This window comes from Equus quagga, chromosome 3 (genome assembly GCF_021613505.1).
Source record: "Equus quagga isolate Etosha38 chromosome 3, UCLA_HA_Equagga_1.0, whole genome shotgun sequence".
Taxonomy (NCBI): Eukaryota; Metazoa; Chordata; class Mammalia; order Perissodactyla; family Equidae; genus Equus; species Equus quagga.
In genome coordinates this window covers 80,504,930-80,518,096 of record NC_060269.1, presented here as the reverse complement: position 1 = coordinate 80,518,096, position 13,167 = coordinate 80,504,930, and the positions used below count along the sequence as shown (strand labels likewise).

The window sequence follows — 13,167 nt, the reverse complement described above, 5'->3', positions numbered from 1 at the left end:
TACTTTAGTATTTCTCCTATAAGAGAGCAGCTGCCAGGGTCAAAGTAACAAGCTTCGGATTGTGCATTTGGGAAGATATTTTTTACTTCAGCATGATGTGTTTGAGGTGACAGTAGAATGTATCAAAGTGAAACATGGGAATTCAAATGTAGTCATGAAGAATCAGGTTCCCTTAGCACTTGATTAAAGTCCTTAGTAAAAGTTTAAATTAACAAACTTCTCTCCCTCATAAAGAAATTGAGATTGGCCTTCTGTTTACTAGATTGAACTGTTAAATTATTTTTCTTTTCATACCATAGTTCACAAAGATGTCCAAAACTAATGGCTTATCAGAAGATTTGATATGGCACTGTAAAACACTGATCCAAGAAAGGGATGTAGTTATAAGGCTTATGAACAAATGTGAAGACATTTCAAATAAATTGACAAAACAAGTTACCATGCTCACTGGAAATGGAGGTGGATGGAACATAGAACAACCCTCCATTCTAAACCAAAGGTAATATTTATTGTACACACCTATTCATTATTTTATCCCAGTTGTATAAAAATTCTGGTCTTATTTCGGTATTGTACCTAGGGAACTTAAATCTGGAAGTGATATGAAAACTAATGATAAAAGGGAAACGCAGTTTCCTAAAATGACACATAAGTGGTATATGAATTGTTTTTCATTGATTCCTTCTCCCCCTCCCCAATCAGGGTATTTTACTCCATTATATAATTATAAATTAGAGGGAAGAAATGTTATGGTCTTATATAACCTGTGTTTTCCTTTTCTGGTGACAGATAATTTCATATATAATCACAGAAACTGCAAAGTTGCTTTTAGCTACCCTTTACATAATTTGTTGCTTCAGAAAGTCAGCTGCTTAATTGCATCAATGTAAAAATTTCTGTCTTAACTCAATTTTTTTAATCATAAATAACAAATGATTAAAATATGCTATATCAGTGATTAAATGTTTTAAATGCTTTCAAAAGCCCAGATTTTTAAATCTCTTTTTGGGGTAGAAAGACATCAAAAATGAAAAGGACACTTTATTAAATAGATTCTATAAGGAAAGAGTATAAAAAATTTATTTATAAAAAGTATATTCTTGAAAACTGCTTTCAGTAAAATACTTTGTCAGAATTCTTGCAAAAGATAAACACTAAATTGTTTTCATTAAAAAATTTATCCAACAGCCAGTACATAGTAAAATGGCACTTTGGGATTTTAAACACCCACATTTTGCATGGTTTGGGGATGATGGATGGAGGAGATTGTCCTGAACTTTCTTTAAAAGTTTATTTTTAAGTGGTTTGGGGACTCAGAACCGTTCAGAATACTTCCTTTCAAGAAAATGTATAAAATTGTTTACTGTGATAATATTTATAGTGGCAAAAACATGGAAACAATCCACATTCGTAAAATCAGAGAATAGCTAGAATGAGTTATGGTATATCCATACTGTGCAGTGTTATGCAACTTTAAAACTGAGTTATATCTATTAAGAATATTTCTGGCAGGTATTTAATAAGATTAGCACTAGGATCTCATTAAAATCAGTTACCTTAGTTGGTGATTTTATTTACTACTTCTGGTATTTTTCTAAGTTAATGATCAAAGCATATTTGCTGATCATTGATTAATGAAAAATCAAGCTATGAAAAAAAATCAAGGTATGGTTACTGGCCTTTAATAGTAAGCTACGATGTTTTCTGTGCCCTTCTAGGGTGCTATGGGATGGTGTAGGGAAACGTGATGCAGTTCCCACAAAGAAGCTCTTTTCTCTGTTGCATAGAAAGAACTATGGCCATGTCAGCAAATTCATCTCCTAAAAGTGTAGTTGGAGCTGCTCCTTGTTCTACAGCATTGGATATGGGGAGTTCTTCACTCTACGAGGCTTACCCAGTTGAGTCTACTTTATCATAATTTGGATTTTAAAAAGTCAAGTGCTTTATTGCATCACTTAAAAAACCTCTCTCTCAAACGTACATCCACCAAGTCCTGTTACTTGTAAATAGTATGATCAGGTAATAAACTATCCTTTCCATTAGACTGAGGATTTTCTTTAATGAAATATTTAATAGATGAGAAAAAGTTTTTTATTTGAAATGCTTCTTGGATCTAGTCCAAAGAATGGTTTCTAAAACCTGTGTGGATAGTCTCTTCAGAGCTTAGAGAAAGTCACTTTTAGGGGGTGAAATTTGTTGTCTTGGTTGCTGTTTTTAGCCGAGGTGAGCGTCACACTGGCAGTTTCCCTGGGACGCCAGCGGGGCACCACAGCTCTTAGTATGGAGACGTGCCGCTCGTTCCCTGCCGTGGGAAAGGCTTTGTTAGCGCAGAGGAGAAGGTTAAACTTGCCCGAGGAATGTGTTGTCATGCTTTTTCTTAGCTGAACAAATTCTTTGTAGCAAAGTTTGCATTGAAGCAAAATTATGTTGACTGTTTATTTTCCTATTACAAATTTATATGAATTCTAACAGAAAAATTCCCTTTTAGAGATAAAGGAAATACAGACATACCATAAATCCTTGTTAAAAACAGTCTTTGCAGGGAAAAACAAAAATTCTCATATGTATCTCAAAACCATTACATTCATGATCTGTATTTTAAATTGTCAAAACTAAAATTGCCTGTAAAGTTAAAATATAATGCAGTGAGGGAAAAGAAAAACCTCAGTATTTCTCCTATTTTATTCCCACTGTAGGTGTAGCTATCTCTCAAGCGTTAGCAATTTGTCTAAAATTTATCAGCTTTAAACTGTTTTAACTGAAAAGATTTCTCACATGTTCAGTAGAAAATATGTTTAATCACGTGTCTCCTGTCTTTTCTGGGCTAAATCTACCAGGGTTTTTCTGATGTTGTCCATCCTCAACCTGGCAGGATGGTCCCTGTTCCTACACAGTGGCTGTCAGACCATTTCCCCTTGATGGGAATGCAAACCAGTGCTGCAGATGTGGCTTGACTACCTCAGAGTACTATGATGTAAACATTTTAGTCCTTTGAAGACCACTATTAGCACAAACTAATGTTGTTGTGGTAGTATTTTCAGCAGCCACATCACACTTAAGGGACATAAATTTTTGGTCAGCTAGCATCCGGAATCTGTTCCATAGGAACTACTTCAAACAAGTCTAGCCGTGTATTTCTGCATTTTAAACTCAAATTGAGCACGTGTGTGTACTCTTGTTTCTATTTCAGGCCTTTCTCACCTTTCAAAATAATTTTGATACGAGTTTCTCTGACAGATTTAAACCCAATTTAATTTTCACTCTGAAAGAAATCATAGTAACTGTCTGTAAGGACTTTTTCACCCCTAGCAAAACAAGTGACTTCAAAATAACATGCTGCCTCTTTTTCTGTCATGATCTCAGAAAATCTTAAAATCTTTTCCTTAGCTGGAAGTAAGAAAACTTTCAGTTTAAAGATGTTTATAGTCTCGAGAAGACAGCACGTAACTACTTGAGAAAGCCTGGGCTGTAGGTCTTAGCATTTGGGTGACCCACATGCTTATCTGGAAACTGGTGGTTGGGGTTCATGTGCAGTCATGAAAATTCTTAGGAAACTGTAGAATATCAAAATAAATGTAAGGAATGATTCCATCTAAATATTAGAGCCTGCTAGAGAAAGAATACAGCTGCCCTTTAAAAAAAATTTGTCATAATAAGTGAATTGGACTTCAAAACTGCATTTTCATTGATCCTTTTGCATTCTGAAGAAAGGATTTGTGATGAGCAGTACTGTTGTGATACTGAGATAAATCTATTTAAATTAGATAAATCTAGCAGAGGAGCATATGTACACACAAACACACACCCACAAATACTTAACATTTTTAAAGCAAATATTTCAGTATAACAAAGCTATTTAATGTCCTGATTAAAATAGCTACAAAACTACTTTGTGATTGTGGATGAAACAATTTTATTTGAATGAAAAGTTCTAGGTAGTAAATGTTTATCAAAATTTTCTTAACACTTTTTAAAGTTTTATGTATAAGGAAGAGCATTTTAATAAACTCGTTTCTCAACATGTGTTGGTGATGAAGAAATTGAGTGAAATTTGTTTGTTAAGAATATTTCTTGGCTATTTATGACAGATTGACATTGGGATAGCATGTTGGCCATTCAATGCATTTATAAATAAGTGATGTTCATAAGCCTACCTTATCAAGTTTCATCATTTTCGTGAAATGTGAAGTTTATGTATATGGGATGTCCAAGATATTGGAGAGGACTCAGAACAATCATAGGGAATTCAGTTTTGGTCATAGAGTGGGTGGGTCAGAGAGAGAGAACTTTCTCATGTTTGCTCTTTAGTGGTTAAAGGCTGAGGTCTGGGTAAGACTGGGATTGGATACCACCCTGTGCCACTGCAGGCGTGGATTTGGATAGCTTGTGACCTTGGGCAAGTAACTTTACTTCTCTGTCCCAGAGAACTTTTCATCTGTAAAATGGGGATAATAATAGTATCTACTTTATAATGTAGGTTAAATAAAGTAATAATGCATGTAAAACCCATCGTATAATGTCTGGAATATGGTAAACATTCCAATATTGGCATTTGCTCTTATCGCTACTGTAATAGAAAGAATTCCTTTGTATCTGGAAATTAAGATATCTGTGATAGTATGTTATTTATTATTAGTTTTGTAGTCCAAGAAGGCAAAGACATTTTAAAAAATGAAATGTAAAGACTTAAGCAATACTACTGAGTTTTTCCTACCTATACTTTTAATTTTTTCAAATGAGACGTGTTTTATAGATTGCACGTCCCAGAGTTGAGACATAGATTCTGATTTAAGATGGATATCTTTCCCCTCCATCTCTTTTACCTCTGTTCTAATTAAGATGTCTTGATTTCGGAATTTGATCCCTTAACCATTTATTATACCATAGTTATGTCCAGACCCCTTCCCTGTGTGCACATAGTCTGTGTAACAGGAAATTAAGGGGACAAGATAAAAGCTGGAGAATGGAAGGCATGGCCTTGTCCTAGGTTTTCATGTTAGTGTGGGGTGTGTGCTCTCCTAGTGATCATGAGACAAAGATTCACGTGAGAGAGACTTCCCGAGTTAAAATCTTAGCCATAACACTTTGTAGCTGTGGAACCTCAGGAAAATTACTGAGCCTCATGCTTTTTCATCTGTTAAAATGATGATAATACTTACCTTTATAGAATGTTACAAGATTAAATGAGGTGATGCTGGAAAGTGATATCTTTGTGTATCTGTAATTAATAGATGTTTAGTAAATAACTGTTTTTAACCACTTGAACTTTTAAAAAAAAACTATTGTTTTTGTCCATTATCACCCTCCCATTAATACCTTCCAAACAAGTTATTCCCAGGGATTAATCTGTTTATATATTTCCAAATTAAATAAGATTTTTGAGACTTGTCAGGTATTTTCTACTCACTGTTGTTCATTGATGTCTAGCAAATTTACATTTATACGTAGTTCAAACAGATACACACATACATCACATGCCAGAACTATGCATGCCACTGACATTAGAGGTGATTGTCATTCATTCAGAAAATGTTAAATCAGCCTGGCAAAGTAGCACATTTTACTTGTGTTTTTATCTGAATACTTTAAGTTCCTTAATGGGCTAAAATCCAAATCAGTACAGTACAATTTTCTAGTGTAAATGTTAGTAATATGTTATCATAGTTAATTCTCTGATCATTTGTGGAACTGGTTAATTTGGTGACATACATTATTACATTATATTTTGTAATTCTTACTGCCAGAAGAAATAAATGAACATGTAAGAGAATTAAATTTGAGAAGATAAAAAAACTGTATTATGTTTTGGGCTCATTTTCTTAAGTAAATATAAATAGCTTATGACAGTAAGTTTAAAGGTAAGACTAGACCTAGGTAATTCAGTTTGTGTGTGCCTTGTAGACCTAAACCTCACGTCAGGAAATGAGTGGAGGAAACTCATGAAGTATAAATCTATAATATTTGGTAACTCTCTCTTTACCAGTTTGTCACTCAAGCCCTATCAGAAGGTTGGTTTGAACTGGCTGGCGCTGGTACATAAACATGGACTTAATGGCATTTTGGCGGATGAAATGGTAAGTAGTACTCTATTTCTAGGATTTGTCATTAAAAGACATCCGTGCTGTCATTTAAAAGATGAAATTTTCTCGTGACTCTGTAGTTGATTGTTCTCACCTCAGTCTCTCCTGTTGCCTGTCTTAGCTCTAGCCTCCTCACTGCTCCCCCCAAAATGAAAGTGGGTTTGTAACCTTTCAGATTACCAAATTAACATATGAGTTTAAAAATTAGCCATCATGTAAAAATACCAAAAAATGTCAAAATCACCTGTAATCCTACCACCTTAAGTACTATTTTGGTGTATTTCTTTCTAGATTATTTTCTTCTGCAGATGTATGTTTGTGTGTGCATACATCCATCCATACATACACATACATATATAATTAATACTAAATGATGCTATATTATATGGGCTTTTGTATAGCTGCCTTTAAAATGTATCATAGATACCTGTCCTTGGCAGTGAGTAAACCCACAGCAACATCATCACCATCATTTCTGCCATTTTACTTTTATTAGGTGTGTCTGAGTTTCTCTTCTTTCCCAAATCACAAATGCTTGAAGCTAAGCTTAGGAAGTTCATTACAGCCAGTAGTCTAGGTATTGTCACAGAGAAACTTGATATTTAATCTAACCTTACCTTCCTTCTTCTGGCTATCCTTTTTGAAAAGTGTTTGTTAAAAATGAGTCATGTTCGGGGCCAGCCCGGTGGCACAGTGGTTAAGTTTGCACGTTCCGCTTCAGTGGCCCAAGGTTCGCCAGTTCGGATCCCAAGTGTGAACCAGTTGTCAAGCCATGTTGTGGCAGATGTCCCACATATAAAGTAGAGGAAGATGGGTACAGATGTTAGCCCAGGGCCAGTCTTCCTCAGCAAAAAGAGGAGGATTGGCAGCACATGTTAGCCCAGGGCTAATCTTCCGCCAAAAAAAAATGAGTCATGTTCAGTGGAGAAAATATTTATTGACTATATATGTATTACATTGTGTATAGATTTCTAAAATAAAAATTAATGAGGAAAATGACCCTTGTTCTCTAGTTAGTGTCTAGTACTCTTTAGTACTTTAAGACTATCCCCACATGTACATGATACAAAGATGCACACACATCAAACAAGGATGCTGTTTATCTGATAGAAAAGTGAATAATATATGCAGGATTTCAAAATAGTTATAGAAATTAGTTTAGAGTATAGAACGTTTACAGTTGTCAAAAACTGGACTTGGGAATCAAATCTGAGTTTTGGGTACCAACTTTGCCTTTCATGGGCTGTCTAATCCTTATCAAATGACCTAATCTCAAGCCACTGTTAATAAAACCTAGGTAGTTTTTATATTATAAGATTATATTTAGTATCAAATGAGGTATGTTCTGCGAAACTATATTTGTAACCCGTAAAACACAGTATTTATAAGTTATTATCTTAGTCTGCTAGGGCTGCCATAACAAAACACCAAAGACTAGGTGACCTAAACAGAAAGTTATTTCTTACAGTTTTGGAGGCTGGAAGTCCAAGATGAAGGTGTTAGCACGTTTGGTTTCTCCTGAGGCCTCTCTCCTTGGTTTGCAAGTGTCCTTCTTACTGTGTCCTCTCATGGCTTTTTCTCTGTGCATGCACATCCCTGGTGTCTCTTTCTCTTCTTTTAAGATGAGGATTGGGTCCCCATCCTTGTGACCTCATTTAACCTTAATTACTTTCTTGAAGGCCCTGTCTCCAAATACAGTCACATTAGGGGTTAGGGCTTCAGCACATGAATTTGGAGTTAGGGGCGGGGCTGGCAATTCAGTTGGTAATATTTAGCTCCACTTAGAAGTTAACTACCTCAGTGGGCTTTTTAAAAAAGAAAAAAACCCAGTGCTTTATTGATATATAATTTACCTGCAGTTCAGCTTAGTGACTTTTTACATATCTGTACACCCATGTGAGCACCTCCCAGATCAACATTTCTCTCATCCCAAAAAGCTTCCTCATGTTCCTTTTCAGTCATTACACCACCCCTGATGCCTGTCAACACAGGTGAATTTTTTCTGATTTTGAACTTGATATAAATAGAACCATACAGTATCTACCATTTGTTTCTGGTTCATTTGGTGCCTCATAAAGTTACTGAGATTCACCCACGTTCTTAAATGTATCAGTAGTTTGTGTGTTTTATTGGTGTGTGGTAGTTCATAGTATAAATAGGCTACAACTTGTTTATTCGTTCTCCTGTTGATGGAAATTTAGGTTATTTCCAGTGTTTGGCTATTATAATAAAACTACTATGAACATTCTTACGCAAATCTTTTGTGGACATACGCTCTCATGTCTCTTGAATATATTAGGAGTGGAATTGCTGGGTAATAGAATAGACATATATTCAAACCCAGTTAGTCATTGGAACATTGTCCTCAGTCTTTCTAGTGTTTATTAAACATTTGCTTTATATAAAACAATTACCAAGATTATATCCTTTATATACAATGCAAAGGTCTTCCATATTAATGTGCGTCCCATATTAATTAGCAGCTGAGGTACATCCCGCTCACTAAACTAAGTTGTAGTGTCACTTGGAGATTGTGATCTGTTTTGTTTTATCTGTCATTGAGAACTAAGATCATAGTAGAAATTCTCATAGAGTTGCATTATGGGGAATCAAAAATAAATAAAACTAGAAATTCGCTTTTTTCTTTTGTATTTTCCAGTATTTATTTGGTTTTTGTTTATTTTTAAATTTCATATATTGTCTTTTAAACTTTCAATTTTAGGGCCTAGGAAAAACTATTCAAGCCATTGCATTCCTGGCATACCTCTATCAGGAGGGTAATAAAGGTCCTCATTTGATCGTTGTTCCAGCATCAACTATAGGTTTGTAATACTGTGGACAGCTGTCCTTGTCTGTATAGTGTTTTATATAGGGAAAAGAAAAACCATGCGTGTATGTGGGATTTCTTAGTTTTGGAGGTGAATGTTAATTTCTATGGTCTCCTTACACTTGTTTTCCCCTTGTAGATATGTGTGTGTTTGATTGTACTGAAAGTCTTTTAAAAGAAAATAAATCAAATTTAAGTCAGTTATTTAGCTTGTAAATTATTACAGATCAAGGGCCGTTTGATAGGATCATTTATTTTGTTTTGATAATATTTTTAAATTGCTTTAACGAGTAACTAAGAGAAACTAAGTGCTTTTAAATATGAAAGTAAACATTTATTGAGTGAGAAGTATGCAGTTCATTCCCACTCAGATTACTTTTCCCTTCTTTCTCAATTGATTGGATGTAGAGCAGAATAAGAGAACGTTTATACACATGAACATGACCCCAAAAAATCTCTTTCAGTTAGAAATTAATATCATCTATAAAGATAATGGTTGGTCCTCTGCCCTTCATTTTGATGCCACCTCAAAATCACTTTAATCATCAGGAGTAAAATTGTGAAGGGTCTGTGATCTTCAAAAGTCATCTTGTATTATTTTATAAGAGGACAGTTTCTGGGTATAACTTGCCAAAGTTCAGTGTTCATTTCACTGCGCGCATGTCCCCTATAACAGCAGGTGCGAGTAATATCTCTTTTGTTCATAGATAACTGGTTAAGAGAAGTTAATTTATGGTGCCCCACTTTAAAGGTGCTCTGTTACTATGGTAAGAAAATGTCATTTTCCTTTTAATTTTGGAAATTTTAAAAAATCCTAATAGATAATAAAGTACAAAAAATACAATCAGTATGTGTGTATTGTTTTTAAATTCTAGGTTCTCAAGAAGAGCGTAAACAGATTAGGTATAACATTCATAGTAAATATGAAGAATACAATGTAATTGTGACCACGTAAGTATTGAGAAAAAAAAATTTTTGGAAAAAACGTTTTGTGCAGCCCACCAATAATTTTTTAAAATCTTTAATAATAGTAGTAGTAATATGAGGGAAAGTCTGTGCTAAGAACAATGCAAATAAAGTAATGGAATGACTTATGTTGGGGATTCAGACAGTTTTCAGTTTGGTGTATAACACCAAGATAGCAGATTTTGCTAGTACATTAGGTGATTGACAGTGCTTATAAGACAGTTTTCATAACTTGATTAAAAAGCATAATCTTATAATAAAACTCTCATTTAAACTTGAAGTAAAATCTAAGATATCCCACCAAAATGATTGATAAATATTATAGCTTATAAACAAGTGTTACTAATAACTATGAAATCTCTCTTAATGAAAAATTTGAGTAAGGATAGAAAATATACTTTGAATAAGTTAATCATTCCTTGGTAGTGACTATTCGGCTTAAATATCTAGCAGAAAACTTAATGCTCTCGTGTTGCAGTTATTTTATAGGTTATTTCAGGCTTCATCGTAGCTGTCACTATGTGGTTATTATTTCTCTCTACTGACTTCTATAGGAGGCCATGATTAAAAGAATTCATCCAAAATTTGTCTTAATAAAGTGGACCCCATTTTCATATGTAGTCTTGTACTGCTGGCTGCTATTAACTCTCATTTCTTGGATCTACTCTATTAGTTTAACACAGTAGTATTAAGTTCTCAACTGAAATGTCTAAGCTTCATGTCCTTTTTCCCTGCTTCTTCATAAAATATAACAGTTCATGAAGTAAAGTGTATAACAATGGCAGATTACATATAAATTGTACCCAAATTGACCTCATCTTAGTTGTGTATAACATTGAAATTTCTTTAGCTACATATTGCATCTTTTATAACTTGGTTAATGTACATCAATAATTATTGGATACAAGTGCATCAGTGTTTATTTAAGCATCAGCTGTGTCTGGTGGTATCTTTTAGATACTGGCTATTAGAAATGTCTAAATAAAAATAATTTTAGAAAACCTTAAGTCCCACTAGAGTCCAGCCTCTTAGCAGTATAACGTTAGAGATTTCTTTTTCTTTGGTGACAGGTATAATTGTGCAATCAGCAGTTCTGATGACCGTAGTCTATTTCGACGGCTGAAACTTAATTATGCAATTTTTGATGAGGGCCATATGCTGAAGAATATGGGCTCCATCCGATACCAGCACCTTATGACGATTAACGTAAGAGAGTGTTCTGTGAATTTTTCTGATTATGATAAAATTTTAGATTATGTATTTTAATGTATATAGTATTTTATATCAGGGGTCAGCAACTTTTTGTAAAGGGCCAGATAGTAAATATTCCATGCTTTGTGGGCTATTCAGCCTCTGTCACTTGTTCTTTGCTTTTTGTTTTCTGGGTTTTTTTAAACCCTTTAAAAATATAAAAACCATTCTTAGCTCATGAGCCTCAACTTACCAACCACTGTTCTATACGATAAACTTTATGAATATCAACTATAATGTCTCTTCTTTCATTACCTCATAAAAGAGATATGAAGACACAAGTTACCTACTTAGAAAATGAAACCATTTGTTTCAAATTCTGCCTTAAAGTACAATAGATAATTTTTGTAAATTACTAATCTTTTGTCACAGAATATTAGATTATTAATAATGGTTTTAATTTTTTTCTTTCCCACTGAGGACAGTAGACAAAAAGAATGTGGCTTTAAAAAAAACCTAATCTAAATTTCGTCTTCATTCACAGGCAAATAATCGTCTGCTACTCACAGGCACACCTGTCCAGAATAATCTGTTAGAACTTATGTCGCTGTTGAATTTTGTTATGCCACACATGTTTAGTAGTAGCACCAGTGAAATACGAAGAATGTTTTCTTCTAAGACAGTAAGCATAAATTCATATTTTATCCAAAATAGGATATTTTGTGTTTTACCTGGGCCATTTTTCTATGTTGTCTCTTTTTCCTGTTTTCATTGTGCATATACACTATGAAATAAGTTTAAGTAGTTGATATCCCTTTATTTGGATGAGTTGGGAAGTCACCCACAATACAGTGGAAAATAATGACTTCTATAATCAGTATCTAAAAGTTTTGGTTTTTAATATCCTAATTTTCTTAAGAATGATAATTTTAAATTAGTAGAGAGCTCAGATATGTAGTATGTGGGGAAAGGTTGAGCATTGTATATTCTTTATTAAAATTAGTCAGGTAAATTAGCATTTTTTAATGGGTAAAATGTAGAACTGGGCAGAGGTAGATTATCTAGAAAATTCCTCTACTGGGAAAGAAGTACCATTTTGAAATAAAAGTCCGTAAATACAAAAGTAACAATTTCCAAAAGTTACAGTAAAGAAATCCTATCTAGAAGAAAACCTGGTTAGTTTTCTCTCTGTTGCTTAGCAAAGGTATAGTATAATTTTCAAGAGCGCCCAAATTTTCTAGTACAGTGATGTTTATCTAGATTCTTGACTCTCTCCCAAGTCACATATATTTTGCAAGAGTTTTCTATGATATTCTTTCACTGCAAATTAACTGCCTTTTTTTCACTAATCTGTTTCCTCCCACTTGATAGCCTGGCAGATCACAGGATATTGGAGATCTCCTTCACATCTTAGAATAAAAGTCCACTTCTTTAATTCTCCAAAACTAACAGGTTTTGACTAGGAAACTATCCTCATTTTTTAGACCACATGCTCTAGCTTTCTTTTGGGACCATTTTCCACAAATAAATACAAGTTTTCTGCCTTTCTCTCTCTCTCTTCCCTCTACCCACCCCCCACCCTCCAATCCCTTACACACACACACACACACTTTTTTTCATGAGAGTTATCTAGGTGATCAGTAATGACTCCTCAGTTAATGACTTCTGAACACCAGCCTAGCACAGTTCAATTTCGTTACCTCAGCGGAGTACACGATTACATATCACAAAACCTCAAAATACATGTGGAGCCTTAAGAAGTAGATTATAGTCCAAAATTCGAATATGAAGTTCCGTCTAGGATGAATTGAGTTTCTGGGGAAAATAACTCAGATTGTAGTGAGGGAGATTTTCATGTTATTTAATATTGTTATTGTGATCATTTAAATGAATAATTTTTAAAAGAGTATGTTCTTATTTTACTTAGAAATCAGCAGATGAGCAAAGTATTTATGAAAAGGAGAGAATAGCACATGCAAAACAAATTATAAAACCATTTATTCTCAGAAGAGTAAAAGAAGAGGTAACTCTTATTTGCATCTATTTTATTATGATTGGTTTTTAAAACTCTGTTTTCCTCTTTATTTGAATGATCTGCTTCAA

General features: G+C 34.0%; 1 protein-coding gene across 3 annotated transcripts in view; it reads left to right on the top strand.

Annotated features, from left to right (window-relative positions):
• Nucleotides 1–13,167, top strand: part of SMARCAD1 (SWI/SNF-related, matrix-associated actin-dependent regulator of chromatin, subfamily a, containing DEAD/H box 1) — a 79,281-nt gene that overhangs the window by 55,435 nt on the left and 10,679 nt on the right. For all 3 annotated transcript variants that reach the window (XM_046656835.1, XM_046656836.1, XM_046656834.1), the window contains exons 10-17: nt 300–499; nt 5,984–6,074; nt 8,803–8,902; nt 9,615–9,674; nt 9,783–9,858; nt 10,944–11,079; nt 11,609–11,746; nt 12,992–13,087. In XM_046656835.1, the coding sequence (XP_046512791.1) occupies nt 300–499; nt 5,984–6,074; nt 8,803–8,902; nt 9,615–9,674; nt 9,783–9,858; nt 10,944–11,079; nt 11,609–11,746; nt 12,992–13,087 (897 nt within the window). The remainder of the gene's footprint in view (nt 1–299; nt 500–5,983; nt 6,075–8,802; nt 8,903–9,614; nt 9,675–9,782; nt 9,859–10,943; nt 11,080–11,608; nt 11,747–12,991; nt 13,088–13,167) is intronic.